At 45.0% G+C, this 16,173-nt stretch overlaps 1 protein-coding gene across 6 annotated transcripts in view; it reads right to left on the reverse strand.

Moving 5' to 3' along the window:
• magi3a (membrane associated guanylate kinase, WW and PDZ domain containing 3a) overlaps nt 1-16,173 on the reverse strand; it is a 93,371-nt gene that overhangs the window by 15,260 nt on the left and 61,938 nt on the right. For all 6 annotated transcript variants that reach the window (XM_069526741.1, XM_069526740.1, XM_069526742.1 and 3 more), the window contains exons 4-8: nt 7,324-7,530; nt 5,171-5,333; nt 4,277-4,356; nt 3,480-3,537; nt 677-783 (exon numbers count right to left, since the gene is read on the reverse strand). In XM_069526741.1, coding sequence (XP_069382842.1) covers nt 677-783; nt 3,480-3,537; nt 4,277-4,356; nt 5,171-5,333; nt 7,324-7,530 — 615 coding nt within the window. The remainder of the gene's footprint in view (nt 1-676; nt 784-3,479; nt 3,538-4,276; nt 4,357-5,170; nt 5,334-7,323; nt 7,531-16,173) is intronic.

Here is a 16,173-nt window from a genome sequence, read left to right on the forward strand (position 1 = left end):
ACTACAAAGCTGGAACCTTTGTCTTTATGACACTGTTGCACGTTACGGGACGGTGGAACGAGGAGGGAACGCAGCACGACGTCTGAAGTAACAACTTCTTGTTGATGACGCATCAACTTCAAACATTTAATTAAGTTTTGATAAAAGATGTTTAATCTGTCCCTGATGAAACTTGCTGTAAGAGCTCACATAGGAATCCGTCCAGTAGTACATGTCAATCAATCCAATACTTTCAATTAAAACCAAGAATAATGTAAAAATATGATTTTGATTTCTCTGATAATCTAAATAAAAACTGAAATGTTTGCATGCTACAATGTGCCCCCCCGCCCCTTTCTCTTTCTCTCTCTTACATTCCAGGATGTAATTTAGCGCTAATGACCTCACTTCCTGTCCATTTCCGATGAACAACCAGAGGATAACTTCCCGGCCCTCAACCTAAACAAGACTGTTTGATTTAAATATCACAAAACTGACTCCGGATCTGCTTATTGATAAGAATATCTACTATGTTGAGAATGTTTTAAATCACGACACCAGCAGTAACTCGGTAACTCGACTTCTTTCCGAGCATCTTCACTTGTTTACATGAAATTCAGGAAAAATAAATAAATGAAAAGGAGGAGGAGGAGGAGGAGGAGGAGGAGGAGGAGGAGCTGGGTGCGGGTGGAGTTACCTGAGGGCGTGGCTGCCGGTGGCGGGACGGCGGTGGGCGTGTCCACACTCAACTTTCTCTTTGCTTCCATCACTGGATTCTCAAACTGGGTCTTCTGGTTGATGTGGCTGCACAAGTGAAATAACGACGTTAGATGAAGAAAGTGGAAATAGTACAAGCTGATATACATAAATCTCGACTGTGCATGGAAATACATTCCTGTTTTCCTGTTTTTCACTCTACGTCAGTTGACGACTCACAGTCAGAGCTGCCGGCTGGTGTTTCTGCTTTTTGTGTTTGCCTGTGGTCCTGCAGCTTGTCCACAGTGTTGGTAATGTTCTCTGCCTGTCATGCAAACTTGTGATTTGACTACGAGCGTATAACCAAGCCAGGGAGGCGGCACGTCATGCAGCATACAGGCTGTTCTGGTATAACTAACCCAAATCTGCCAGCGGCAGACAGAGCAACACATATAGAGGAATTGAGAGCATGTCCGTAACAACCCATCCATTATCTATACCGCTATTCCTCTGAGGGTCGCGGGACAGGCTGGATCATCGGACGGGTCGTCAGCCAACCGCAGGGCTGACATAAAGAGATCACTCACACTAACACTCACACCTACGGGCAATTTAGAGCTTCCAATAAACCACAGCCTGAATGTGAAGCTGGAGGAGCTGCAGAGAACCCACACAGGGCAGAGGAAGAACATGCAGACTATAAATAAACCAGGCCTCAGAGGATGATGACTTTAAATCAATATCACGATTATTTCAAACTTTTAATGACTTTATTTTATTATTGTTATTATTTTGGATATTTTCTCAATGTGTTTAAATACGTGTCTCATAAAAAATTAAAAAGAGAATTCACCGACATGACCTCGGAGATGAAACATTTATGGACATGCCCAGTTTATCCAAAGAGAATCGGACAAAAGGGGACGAGTTGCAATTTATTCTTATTTTATTATTTATTTAAGTCCACAGTGCGCTGATGGGATAAAGTTCTTGCTGAGTGAATCGTAAACCCCTGGATCACAAGATTCAATAAAACAGATGTTAACGTCAATAAGTTCTTTATCACATAACGCTCCCAGAGACGGCCTTCGTTCCCTCCACGCGTTTCTTTAAATAAACAGCCTCGCAGCTTTACTTTGGGGGATTCGACTCAGAACTCAATCTAAAAACAATTAACGATCCGCAGGTCGGCACCTGTTGTGCGCTGACACGTTTCCAGCCAACCAGAGAAATGTCCCTCTGTGGTGATATGGTAATAGGGAGAGAGGTAGCTCATCTGCGTAATGAGCTTTACCAGTTGTAAATCCCCGTCATGACAGCACAGTGGGAAGACATAATGCATTGACGATGCACATTACAAATTGTGTGTGTGTGTGTGTGTGTGTGTGTGTGTGTGTGTGTGTGTGTGTGTGGGTGTTCAACAAAAAACCCAGACTCCGTGCTCTTTGCTGTGCATGACTCATGCACAAATACCCTCCCGAGTCAGGAGATAAACATTCCCAACACTTTTCTCTGATTTACTCGCCGGTGTCTGCCTCACTTTCTCGCTCCCTAATTGCCACACCTCATGTTTTTTGGGCGGCAGCTGAGGAAATAATGAGACTTTGTGTCACGTCGTCGCACTTGCTTCTTCGCTCACAACAAAAAATTTGCCAGACAAAGAGACAGAGACGGAGGAGAGGCAGCCTCTCAATGACCCTCTTGCATAAACAGCCGCGTCGATACCCCCTCCCCCCGGCCTGCAGGTCTCCCCCTCTTTGTCCACAGTAATGAGACTAAAATGAAACACTGTGCTCTTGTTTACACTCCTGGTCAGAATGGAACCTCGCCCTGGTTTCCCTCTCAGGGACCCTAAACCTTCATTGTCTGCCGTCCTCACTGTCTCCTCTCTTTCTCGTACGCACACGTACACGAAGCTGGAACCCACCACTGTTATCTGGGCTGTGACATAATTGCTTTCTGCAGGACTGTGGGAAACTACAGTGTGAACGACAGCGTGACGTGCAGCCATCACATGGTCCACACCTCCCTTTAGATTCAACACGTGTGATGATTCTATGCATTTGGAATTTAGTGATGAAACTACAACTGGTATTAACATCTGTCCTGAGTTATTTGATCACAGTGGTCATGTAATAAAGTACATTTACTTCATTACTGTGCTATTTCATGTATCTGTACTTGACTTTTAATACTTAAAGCACGTTTTAAAAGAAAGTAATTATTTACTTTTACTGAAGAAAAGTTGATGTGGAACTTTGAATTTAGCTTGAGTATATTTTCATCCATTTAATTTAAGTATAATGTACTTTCTCCACCACTGCCACCTCCACAATATCAAAACCACGACATAATAATCAATACTTTTTTTAAAATGGTAAAATCTTCATAGCCGTGTGCACTCATTCATTAACACCCCCACCCTTCCCCCTCCCTCGCGCCGGCATACAGACGCAGAAACATTGACATCGGACACATCTGTAAACTCAGACCAGGGAGAAAGTGACATCATCTGGTCTCCGTGAACACAATCATCGGTCAGGATTATTTGCATGTTGAGCTCGGAGGTGAGATCACTCATAGAAACAGGAAACACATTCAGGTTGAATTTTACCACCAGTTGTGCACAGACAAACTTAAAGCCGACCATCAGCGATCAGATCTCTCTGGACAGATGTTGATTCCATGTCTGAACTTCACTGAAGTCCCAAAGAGACTAAGTGTATTCATATATAAACCATTTCCTCGACACCCAACACAGCTCACAGATGCGGCGCTTCACGCTCAGGGAGAAGTTTACTCACTCCACGTAGTAGGTTCCATACTGGGGGTCCTCAATCTTCTCCCAGCCATAGGGCAGCTCTGTGGGGGGGAGAGCAAACAAGGGGAAAAGGCCGACTCAGATCACTTCAGTTACTGCTGAGACACAACATGGACAATTGGACACACGCAATGAGGCGCGGTGCTTTGCCTGGCAGCTTCACAGCACGTCTAGCAACACCTACAGCTGGTCTGCTTTTATTTCTTACCATGTGTTTAGGGCTTAACACACAATATGGAGGAGGCAGGGGGTAAATGCTGAGTTGTTCTACAGCCTCACTGGAAAATAATTCCCTCTCTCTGCTGTATATGTGTGTGTGTGTGTGTGTGTGTGTGTGTGTGTGTGGGCGCAACATCTTGAGTTTGAGCTGCAGTGTGACAAACACACGCGGCGCAGAGGAGATCTTTACGCAAGAGGGGCCATAGAAAATTGCCTTTTGAGACATGCTGCACTGATGAGCTCCCTGCATGTGTACCAGAAGCCATTAGGAGGAGAGAGAGGCCGACTAGAGACCGAAGGTTTGTGCTGTGTCACCAGCGTGACTGTGACAGCGCCCGCTCATTTGTTCAATCTCCGTCTGTTAGCCAGAGCCCCCCTTCAGAGAGGCAGGCATGCGGCTCATGCACACACTGCTCTATGCAGCAGGGAGATGGGATGAAGTGGAAGTGTGTGTGTGTGTGTGTGTGTGTGTTTGGTGGGGAGCAGAGTACATAAGTGAGTCTGAGGGGTACAGGTGCCCGTGCAAATGTTACTGCTGCAGAACTATCTGCACTGTCTCACCTCCTTCCTCGCATTTCTCTGGAGGCTTGGCTTTCTTGGCGAGGCGAGGGTCCAGCCAGGTTGTGGTCTTGCTGTTGTGACTGAAATATAAAAAAAATAAATAAATGGAGGCAGAGCTTGAGGCGCAGTAAAAAAATCATCTAAAAATAATTAAGATACTGTGACAATTAGTACTGGGCGACTCTCAGGAGCCACTTTACCCAGGAGCTATTGCACCAACTCCAGCAAACAAACAGAGCTAACAGCTCCCTGGAAACAGGAAAATGTGTCGAACTTCTGCACGTCTGGGATCGAATAGCTTATTAATAAATACGCTTTTACAACATTAATAAGATTTAACACAGAGAGACAGAGACATAGAGCGACATTGGGACACAGTGAGCAGGGACTGAAGTAAGGAAAATGAGTAGTGCATGGACCGGAGAAAGAAAAGAGCGAGTAGCTGCAGAGATCATAAGAGACGAAGTGAGCGAGCAGGTCAGGAGTGGCGAACTCCATTTAGCCTGTGTTTTCTCTCGCTGGCAGAATGAACTATTGATTTAGCAGCGAGCAGCAGCACCTGGCTCTCTCAGCGCTTCAGCATTGACTGCTTGCCACACTGACGGGCCAGGTAAACAATGCAGGCCTGCTGCTTTTAGCCCCGGCCAACAAACCCCACATCAAACACTGGTGAAATAAAAGCGAGGCTTCATCGAGAACAACACGAGCGCCTACAGATAGTTTCCGTGTCCAGCAGCAGGTTTTAATGCAGCACGGAGGAATGTGATGGATGGTGAGGAGAGAGGACTCGCTGCCAGATCTCTCAACACGTTTGGCTTGAAAAGACACAAACTGGAGAAAGTACCGGGAGTGGGATTAGCACAACAGGCAAGTAGCAGCAGAAAGGCTACTTACTCTATGAAATAGACCATGCCGGTCTCTGTGTAGGCCATCTCCCAGTTTTTAGGCAAGGGCTCCTGACTTTCATCCTGTGTGTTCCATACACGCATGTCCATGGCCGCCGCCGACTGGTTGTAGCTGGGCACCGACTTCCTCCACTCCGCCTTGTCCTTGTGCTCTGGGGCCGGGCATGGAGAGAGGGACACGGGCATGGAGACAGAGAGAGGAAGGGGTTGTGAGTAAGGGTACGGGAGGTGGTAGAAGGAGAAGGAGACAGGGGGTGAGAGTGTGGCGCCATTGGAGCTCCTCTGGGCTCCTCGCATCTCTCCCCGCTGCTGCTGCTGCTGCTGCCGCCGCTCGAGCTGCTGGTTCACTGGGTGGATGGTTACATCCACAAGAGAGGAAGGGGAAGAGAGAGAGAGAGAGAGAGAGAGAAAGAGAGAGAGAGTACACAGAGAGAGGACGGAAGCAAAGCAATTGCCATAGGATTTGCATGTCAGCAGCGATGTACTGGGAACTGCCTCCGAGGCAAGGGCAGAGCTGACCAATGCTTCAGCTTCAGCCACGAGCACCACATCACAACTCTATTACTATCACACACGTGTGTATTTGCCTAATCCTGTGTGTGTGTGTGTGTGTGTGTGTGTGTGTGTGTGTGTGTGTGTGTGTGTGTGTGTCTAGTCTGCAGGTTTTCATGACCTAGCTTCATCGTGGTATTGAATGCTCAGTCTGTCTGGCCGGGGCAACTGAATGGTGGAGATAGAAAGTGACAGCTGTTGACTGGAAGACGTCTATAGCTTTTTGTGATGAAATTGGGGCCTCTCTCTTTTCATGGGGGGGGGGATTCATCCCTAATGAAGTCAGAATAAATACCGACGCACAGACACTAGCTCGAGGCCATTAGCCGCATTCGGGCCTCTCAGAGAAATACAAACACGGGTCTTCTGTGAACTTGGGGGCGTGCGGGCTTCACAAAAGAAAAACTGGCCGTTCACAGTGATGCACGACCATTATTAAACTACCTCCGAGGCAGAGTCGTACGTGTCCGCGGCCACTTTCTTTTGTTGCACATCTGTCCCGCTTCAATCCAATCCACGCACGCGATGACAAAGGTTTGCGATCTGTCTACCATGGGGGAGTTTTCTTGGCTGGGCTCCAGCCGACCATCATCACATTACAGAGATTATTTCCCATCTCTGACAATGTTTCTTATATTGTGCCCTTGCCAATTTTTTTCCAATTTGTGATTCTCAGTCTCACAATAAATATAGATTGATTTCCAGGTGGCCGGAGGTTTCGTTGGCCCGTATGTTCGGCTCATATTTACAATATGTGATAATGACAGCGTGTAAAGGATTTAATTCAAATTCATTCAGGCTGGTGTCAGTTAAACTCTCTTTAAATTCTTCCTGCATGTACACAGGATATTTACCAGCATTTCCCCAATATGCACTGGACAGGAGCTGTTTTTTGGTTCCTTCTGTGCAGAGCTGCTCATTTGGCGAATGATCCAGACTCTCCTGCACCAGGCTGGTGTGAGCTGGGGTTAGTTAGGGGCCTGTCATTGAAGCCAGAGCAGAGGACGGGCCAGCTGAAGGGGGCTCGCTCCATCTGGAGCAGCAAAGAGCCAGAAGCAGTCGACTGGTTAACGACGGGTGAGCGGTGCTGAAAATAAAACCTTCTCTGACTCTGTATTTGCCTTTTATTTTGTAGTGTTTCTCAGTTATGAAGCTGTTTTTAAGGACAATAGTTCACATCATCCCAAACACGTTGCCATTTATTTGTCCTGTGAGCCGTGTGAGGACATCACAGGAGGAATCAAACAAGGACAAAGTCTCTCTCTGCAACCGAGAGTTTGCTTCCACTGATCTCACACCGACTTTGGCTGCGTCTTGACTTTGCCGGGTCGTGATTTAGTGCTGAACTCGCATGCGGAGCAGCTTATCCTGAGAATGTTTGTTTGGAGAGGAGAATGAAGGGGAGAAGAGAGAACTCGCTGTTTTGCATTTTCACATTAACATAATGAACTGCAGGAACAAATGAATAAATAAATAAATAGATAAATAAATTGAGCACCGAAAATAATGCACGGTGGCTTAAACTGGTAGAAAAACACGACTGCATCACAATGAGCTGCGAGAACTGTGAAATAAAAGAGCGTCTCTCACCAGCGAGGCCGTTGACCACAGGAGACCTCTCTTCTTCCTCTTCCTCCTCTGGAGCCGCGCTGTCCTTTCTGTCCATCTTGCTGACGGAGGTTGTGCGTTTTCGCTGGACCTCCGTGTCGAACTCCTCGTCGAACAGAACCTGGTCCACCAGGTCCGGCTGCACGGGGCTGGGCTCCGCAGGGGGCTTCGGGGTCCCGTAGAAGTTTCCTGGAACGAAAAAGAGGGAGATAATAAAACATCACTTGTGAATAAGTTTTACTGAACACGTGATGAAATTCATTTACCCCCAAAAAATAACTTAACAACAGTAAGAGAAACCGCAGGACAAACTTGTTTTAAGGATTTTTTCTACACATGATTCTAGGAATACAGTAAAACACACACATGGTTTGAACACTATCTCTTTTTTATGGCTTTGCACAGAACAGTTCAAGAAGCAGAAAAGTGCTGTGTTGATAACAAATCCAGAAGAGACCATATCACTCCAACTGCAACAGTTGCTTGAATTTCCTTTAAAAGGCACAGGGGAGTCTGGCTGCGAGCTACAAATCAAATCTGGCAGAGCCGAACAGGTTGGAACAAGATGATGCCAAACCTTTACTGTCATAACTCAGGTTTTGGAAGAGTCGTAATGGAAAGTGTTTTCTGTTTTTTTTTTGACCTACTCAGTTGGGAATCTTTTGCTCCTCCAACACAAGGAGAGGGTCGTGTTGCCTCCCCAGATTTAAACCTGCTGATCAAACCATCAGGCGAGAGCTCGTGATGTAACAACAAAGATACGATCCCTCGCTGGTTTCCCCTCTGCGAGAAATCCATTTGCCTAATTTATTGTTTTATTTCATTACCCCTGAAAAGGAGGTTATGCTCTCATAACGGCCGGGCCATTTGTTTGATGCTCTGTTTGTTTCTAAGCAAGATTGTGCAGAAACTACTGAAGAGGTTTCCATGAAACTTTATGGTAGGTCAGGGAAGAACCCATTACATTTTGATATGGATCCAGAAAAAGGGCGGATCCGGGAATTTCTCTCCCCTTGTTGAACCACTGGGCGTTTTTTGACACCTCGGGAATCCCTGGAGGTTTTAGTTGTTTATCAAATATTCAATTCATACAATTCATGTCATGTGTTTATGTCCTCTGTGTTTCTACACACGTTTTATTACGACTGAGTAATGCAGCAGTCGCAACAGGCCGCTGACTACAACATTTATACCAAGGTAACTTCTCAAGCACTCGATTTCCCCTTTGAGTCCATCGGTTTGCCTTTGCTGTCATGTCGGCGCCTAAGGCAACAGCCAGCCTCACTCCGCAGAGCGAGTCTTCCCACAACTATAGGAGAGGGGTGACCCACTTTACCACTCGGTACCTTCTCTCTCCGTGCAGGGAGGATATAAGAAATAGGAGAAAGGATCCAAACTTAAAAGCGCAAGAGGTGAGAAAAGAGTTAGGAAGGTATGATACAAATATTGATTCACTGGTTGTGCTGTGTATGTGGGAGACAGCAGCGCTCCTGTGTGTGTGTGTGTGTGTGGGGTGGGGGGGGGGGGGGGAATTATTGCAGCATGGTTAAGACCAAGCTGCGTCTGAGGAGCTGAAAACTGTGCTGTAACAGTTAAACGACTCAGCAGGGATGTGGACCGACGCAGTGATGAAGGAGCCGATTGGGAGGAAGAGGAGGGGAAACAAGAAAGGAGGAAGAACCAGAGGCAGCAGAGAGCGAGAGGAAAAGAGAGAAAACTTAGAGACGAATGTTCAAAACAGAGAAAAATCTGTGAAATGAAGTAAGATATGAACTGATTGACCGTTAAACACAAAGTGAGGATGAGAGAAAAGTGGAAATAACGACTTTTCAGCAAAGTGACGTAGTAGATTACTTCATTAAATGTGATTAAAACCTGCTAAAGAACTCATGCTAAGAAAAGTGCAATTTATCTGATGTTCACGTTGAAGCATACATCGTAATTACAGGAATCCATGTTTTAATATCAGCACCTTGTTTAAACCATTAAATCCTCGACTAGGTTTGTAATTAATGCCGCGCTTACTGATGAAATGCAAATTGGGGGAGTTCAATTAGAAGTGGTAATTTGCTCCGTGCACTCTCTCCGGCTCCTGAAGATCACACCAAACGTGCACGCACGCTGCTGAGCGTACATTAGTGGAAGACAGTGGTCGCAATAAGGAGAAGCAGTTAGATGAGGGTTGTAATTACACAATATGAAAAGCAGAACTTCATCCCCGGCAGATAAAAAAAAACACACAATCTTAAAAAAGAAAGAACTCAAACAACCAGAGGCTCCGTGTTTTTTTACTTAGTAGCCTGAACTATTAAGTGAGTTGTATCTCGGAGGGTTCGGGACTTTCTGCTTCAGTTCATTAAATGAGCTGTTTTGCTTGAGACTCATTTAGTTTCAAGTTATTTTAACAAAAACACAGTAATTTAGCATTTATACTCTGTGGCTATGGGGCACAGTGCTCCCCCGTGTGCGCGCATGACAGTGCAGAAGCTGAATTCTCATTTGTATTAATATTCTAATGTGACGACAAAAGACGTCCCGTCTTTCTTTTCATGCGCGTCCTGTGTTTTATCATATCAAAGATTTCAACCGGCCGTACAAACAGGAATTATTCACAAACAGGCTCCATCAAACAGGTGAACGTTCGTGATTCTAATAGATGCGTGATGAATAAATAAGTGAATGGGCAACTAAAGAACATCAGATGAAATCCTTCTCCGCATGTGATGGGCAGCAGAAAATGAAAAGAGTGCGAGAATAAAGACGGATCACACTGTCATTCATTCTGATGTGTGGTAATTAGGCCACTTGAGAGAAGAAAGTATAAAGTTTTATCAGAAACCGACAAAGTCAGGATCGGCTGAAGCGTCATGTTTGATTTCGATCAGAAATTGTATTTGTTCTTTTTCTCCCGACGTTATAAAGCCTGTAGATGGATGGATGGATAGATAGATGGATGGATGGATGGATGGATGGATGGATGGATAGATAGATAGATAGAGAGATGCTTTGTGTTGCTGCTGGTTATAATTCAGTTCAGTGTTTAATCACTGTTGACTGGCAACATTTTTTAATTAATTCTGAATAATGACGGCAGGTTATTAAGTCAAGGTAGGTGTGAGGTGATCGTTACATTAATCCAGCTTTTGCTTTCTGCACACACACACAAACATAGCTAAATCATTGTCGTCCTTTTACAAACCTGCCTGACGTTTAAATCCAAGTTACGAGATGATGTTTTTTTGGTTTTTAATTACAGATTAATCGATTGATAAACAAGTTCTGTTCAGAGAACATGTTAAAAAGTTTAGAAAGTGGGACAGCAAATTCTGAGAAAGTTTAAAGTATGTAGTTAGAACTAAGAAGTTCCATTCCCTCTGTTGACTGGATACTTGATGTTTGCAAAAGAAAAAAAATCCAAACTGAACAGAACAAGTAGGTCATGGTGGATTACGAGGTTTGAGGTTTGCTGTAAAACAAGCCGGCCTCTTAACTGACTGCACCACATCTGCATCCAGAACTCGTTCCCTATTCAGTGGAATCTATTCCTCCCCGGTACACGCAGTGCTCACTGTGTCACAATTACATTTGTTCTACTTCTAAATTCATTTCATTTCTCTGTTTTCACTTAAAAACTGTGCTTTTTAAAAAAAAAAAAATCAAATTAAATAAAAAGTTTCTCCACATTAAGCCGAACACCTCCAGCACTGACTGAACTCCAGTTCCTGCCCCGGTGGTCGCATGCCTCCGCCAACCGCTTCTCATATGACATCACCGTGACCTCTGACCATTCAAATCTGATCAGTTGACATTTAAAGCGATGCCCGGAAATCAGACTTGAGACATCACGTACAAAGGGACAAAAACATTGTCTCTGAAACATTGTGTTCATAAGACCAACAACATGTTTTGTAAGGTCACAGTGACCTTTGACCTTTGTTCACCAAACTCGAATTAGTTCTTCGGTGAGTCTTATTGATCGTTTGAACCTAGTTTGAAAGGATTCTCTGGACGTGCTCCGAAGACGGCAGGTAATCTTGACCTTTGACCGTTCTCATGATGGCATGTTCACAAGACAACCCGGAAACATGATGCCTCAGGGCTCTGGGTGTCTCATGAATCTGATGTCACCAGACATTATAAAATATATAATATTCATTAATCTTCCTGATGTGAAGTGTAGCTGAAGCTGCCTGACAACAATTGTAGAATCCCTCTCGTCGTTAACCTGGAGGCTGCTCGCTAACTAATGGTCTGAGAGCGAGGCAGAGAAAACACAGATCTGAGCTCCACATGGTCCTGATGGATTCAGTGTTTCTGCCTCATTAACAAGTCCAATGTTTAATTATCAGGACAAAGACTTCTCGTTTTGGGATGCGAGGACAAATACTGAATGATACCCTAACGATGTCAGACTGACCACCACATACTTCCAGCGTAATTACCGCCTTAGATTAATGGGCTGTTCATTATTGGAAAGAGAAAAGGAGGAAGAATTAAAAAAAAAAAAAAAAAAGCCTGGGAGCCACCGTGCTAATAGCTCCCCAAGACTGTGCGAGCGACAAAGATGAACACCTGTTGGTATGTGGCTCCGCAAGTCAGAGAGCTGCTGCTGCTTTTTTTAATGAAACAACAAGCTGCAGATCAGATGAGAGGAAATATTACAGTAAGATCTCGGGAGGAATAAATCTTCCCACACGCTGTTTCCTAATGATGGACACATTTTCCTGACCCAGGGATTCTATGACGCGCTGCAGGAAAACTGTTGATGTTAATATACATCTCTGTTGGTTTTGCTGTTCCACCCATTAGAGGCCAGATTCACATTAAACCGAGCGCACACTGTGATTTCAGACCAATTTTGATCTATTTCTGAGTCGCCAGACTTATTTTAGAGCCGGACGGATTTTCAGCTTCATCATTTTTGCGTGAACTAGGGGTGCAATCGAATGAACGAATATCTGACATGTCAGATATTTCGGTCGGCTGTCGTCAGGCACAGTTGAAGCACAGTTTTAGATCCTCCTCTTTCACTGCGTCTGCGTGAAATGGCAAAACACGAGAGTAGGAAATGTGGCTGAAGACCGGATTTCTCACCAAGGAAGGAACAGAGGGGAAAAAGAGGTAGTGTAGCTAGTGGTCGATTTAAAATATCGTAGCCTCAAATGTTGTTTGCTTTCTTTCTGTGAAACGGCCAAACCCAAAAATGTCAACGTCTTCCAAGCCACCTACGTGTCCATATGCCGACGCCTCCTTTTTTTTTTTTTGCACGTTTCAGAATGACACACAAAGGCAGCATGTTTCTGCTTTGTTAGCATTCTGAGCAAACATGCTTTGACTTCTCTGACATAAACAAACATTTTATCTTGAGCACATAAATCTTGAGCTTTGTTTTTTTTCCATCACAGACAATTTACTATTTCAGCTTGCGGTGGAATTTAACAACAACGCTTCACACAAGTCAAGAAAATAACTGACCCAGTGGAAAATTCGACATTTCCGGTCGTCGTCCGTGCTCATGTAATTTAACTCCTCTCTCTCACGCGGCGTGCACACAACAGGGCTGATGATTTCAGCACAGTGTCATTACATTAAAGCTCCTTTTTTATTTATTTTTTTTGCAGCTTTGTGAAAGTGGTGGGTGGACAGTGCAAAGCGAAGCCGTTTTCATTTTCAACAGCCGGGGCCAACACTTGCTTGGCACTGTCAGTGAATTACACAGCCACTCGCCCCTTTTACACATGCTCAGTTGTGATGGCTGCCAGTAAGAAGTAGTTCCAAGTCGCAGGGAACATTTTTTTTTTTTTTTACTTGCTTCTCGTTTAAGGCTTTGGTGCCCCACGAAGGCCGTGTGTGTTAATGGCTGAGAAAGAGTGTGTGTGTGTGTGTGTGTCACGCCATCTGTTTTAGTCAGCAGCTGTCATTATCTCTCATCTCCAATCCGTGAGAATCTGACTCAGATCTGAGTACAACTGTGACTCCGGTTTCATCCGCAGCGAGACTCCACACGTCACTACATCCTCCTGAGCTACGACCAAAACACACATTCATGCGTTCACGGCCGTTCAGCCATGAGAAATGCAAGCAAACGGTTTTGTGGCGTTGTTTTCAAACACGAATGGAAACTGGAGACATCCCTCATGTTGTGAAAGCTTGGGAAAAAAATCTCTCCGAGGGGTTTATGCTCTGGCTCAGCCCTCACGATCTCCACCCTCTCCGGCCCCGTCCTCACTCCACGTCTATCCCCCTGCCTCTCCGAACACGGTCGCAGACCCTCATTAATCATTGAGGATGGGCCTCCACTCTTGGGCAGCGCCCGGTCTGCCCAGACCTCATCGCTGCCTCACGGGGCCACAGGCAGGTGAAGCTCATCGTGCGCTCCAGAGCTCGGCGCTGCTTGGCATGGATGCCCACACTTCACAAGCCAACCTTGTCAACCCTGCATTCCTCTACTCCCTCGGTGTGTGTGTGTGTGTGTGTGTGTGTGTGTGTGGTGCACTGCTTCACAATCCACTGTCAGGTGACCTCCCTCACATAAATAAACTTCCTTTCCAGTCTATGTTCATCTCCTCAGTCTGTGCCGTGACACCCACTATAAATTGCACAGCGCTCCAATCTTTACTCTCATCCTTATTTTTATACATTGAGCTGCTGTCATCCATCCTAATCCCTGCTACCTTATCGCTCCATTCATTGCTCTTCCACTTTAAGTTTCAGCTTTTTTTATTTCTTGGACCTGTTCGCAAACAACACTAATCTAACTCATGTGTTATCAGCAGCGCAGTCCAAGAAGCTGAGGTGCTTCTTAATCACCCTCGCCTCTTTTTGGCCACTTCCGAGAAGGCAGCTGTTGCAAACACAGAACCTCTGCACCTGCTCTCCTCTGTGATTTCTGGCCCGAGGTCCTTTTTCTATCTTTCTCTTCGCCTTCAGAACTTCACAGAAGCCAAAAAGGACGCTATTATAAAATGGTTGTCGGCCACGTGGTCCAGTGAAACGATAGGACAGCGCATGGTTGATGCTTTTCCAGTAAAATCCTAAAAGGGAGTGAATTGTGTGTCGCTCAAAAGGGGATTTCATCATCTTCGTCCGACCACACGACAAACAGTAACCGTGCTGATATCTCACCTATTAAATATCTTTTTTTTTTCCCTTACATGCTTTTCTGTTTGCGTGCCTGTCTGTGTTATCTCCGCCGCTTTCCTTTAATCAACATTTAATCAGGGTTATGTTTCCAACGCCTGTGATGCAAAAATCAGCGCACGTCTTCAGCAGAGGCAGCTTATTGATGCTCGATGCATCGTGGGAGAAAGGAGATGATACGAGTTAACGCTGTGTAACGCCAGCTGATTCTCAAGGCTGCATTTTACAGAGACTATTTTAACCCACATATCTAAATAGACTCACGTTGTGTATCGTGATCACCTCTGTTCCACTGAGAGGAGGCGACTGACCATGAGACACACAGGCTGTTTGTTTTGGCTGCACGGCCTCGGTATCTTCACAGGTATTATAGAAGGAGACAGTGAACTGTTGTCTGTGTGACCTGTTTTTAAACCGGGTGTTCCAGGGGCTCAAAGAAACGTTGTCTTTATCATGTTATATATATATATATATATAAAACAGTTTTTATTGTTTTTTAAAATCTATTTTGTGGTATCTCACTGTCAGCATTTGTATCAGTCGTCTATTCTCGGCTCATCTGCCACTAATTGATAAGTGAAAGAGGAAAACTCACACTAGTTCCACAGATATAAGAACCTGATTTATACCGACCTGTTATTAGACAACTAGAAAACATGCGGTACAGTATAAATTATCTGACAGGAGGAAAAGGTAGAAAATAAATGATCAGCACGAATTGGCTCCAGCAGTAAAACATCCCTGTAAACACAAAGCTGCATCTTCTGTTGCTGACTGTGATTTTCAACACCTGCTTTTCTTGAAATCTCTCTCGCCCATTTTTTCTGCCCCTGTCTCCGTCATGAATGATTCATATGACTGTTTCCTCAGTTCGGTTCCTCCACAGTGAGGGGTAGAAAATTGGATATGCCCTAATACACATACATGCACACACACACACACACAATCGGACAAAACCAATTTTTGAGAGTTTCAACACAGCCGGGGCAACAAGTATTACTCACACCCTGACACTTTCATCGTTCTGCAAAACAAAAACTGGTGAAGCAATCTCTTTGTTTTTGTGCTGCTTAAACATCCCGGTACAATCCAGCGATGGTTGACTCAAACTTTGCTGCTCAGACTTTCTCCGGACTGTCGAGAAGAACTATAAAAATGTTGCTGACTAATTCTGAGATGCGATTTCATAAACGCAGAGGATTTTCTCTGCTCTTCTGACACGACGGTCTATTATCGGTGAGCGATATGACAACCGATCCCTGGAAACGCTCATCGGCTCAGTTATTGGCTCCAGCAGAGCGCCGGGAGACAGAATCGCTCTCGGTTTCAGATTAACCGTGGCTGCGTCGAGCCGAGGATTAGTCACAGCGGTGAAAATGGCCGCCCAGGTCGATGTTTCCATTCAACCAGATAAATGTACGGAAGAGTAAGGCCTCGTTCAGAGAGAGTCTAATGTGCACTGAAGAAGCTAAAGGCACGACACGAGACGGTGGAGAGAGATGCACAACGACAAGCTGCAGGAAGGAACAGGGTTTTCCCTGAGCTCTTGATTCTTAAAGTTCAGCTTAGTTCAGCGCTCGTCCCACACGAGGGAACCAATAAAAACAATGGGGGACATAAAAAGTGGGAACATCGAACCCATAACACAATAAAATAAAGAGTCTATGTGATATGAAGCTCTAACTCAGTATT

Source organism: Paralichthys olivaceus, chromosome 6, assembly GCF_024713975.1.
Source record: "Paralichthys olivaceus isolate ysfri-2021 chromosome 6, ASM2471397v2, whole genome shotgun sequence".
NCBI classification, from domain to species: domain Eukaryota; kingdom Metazoa; phylum Chordata; class Actinopteri; order Pleuronectiformes; family Paralichthyidae; genus Paralichthys; species Paralichthys olivaceus.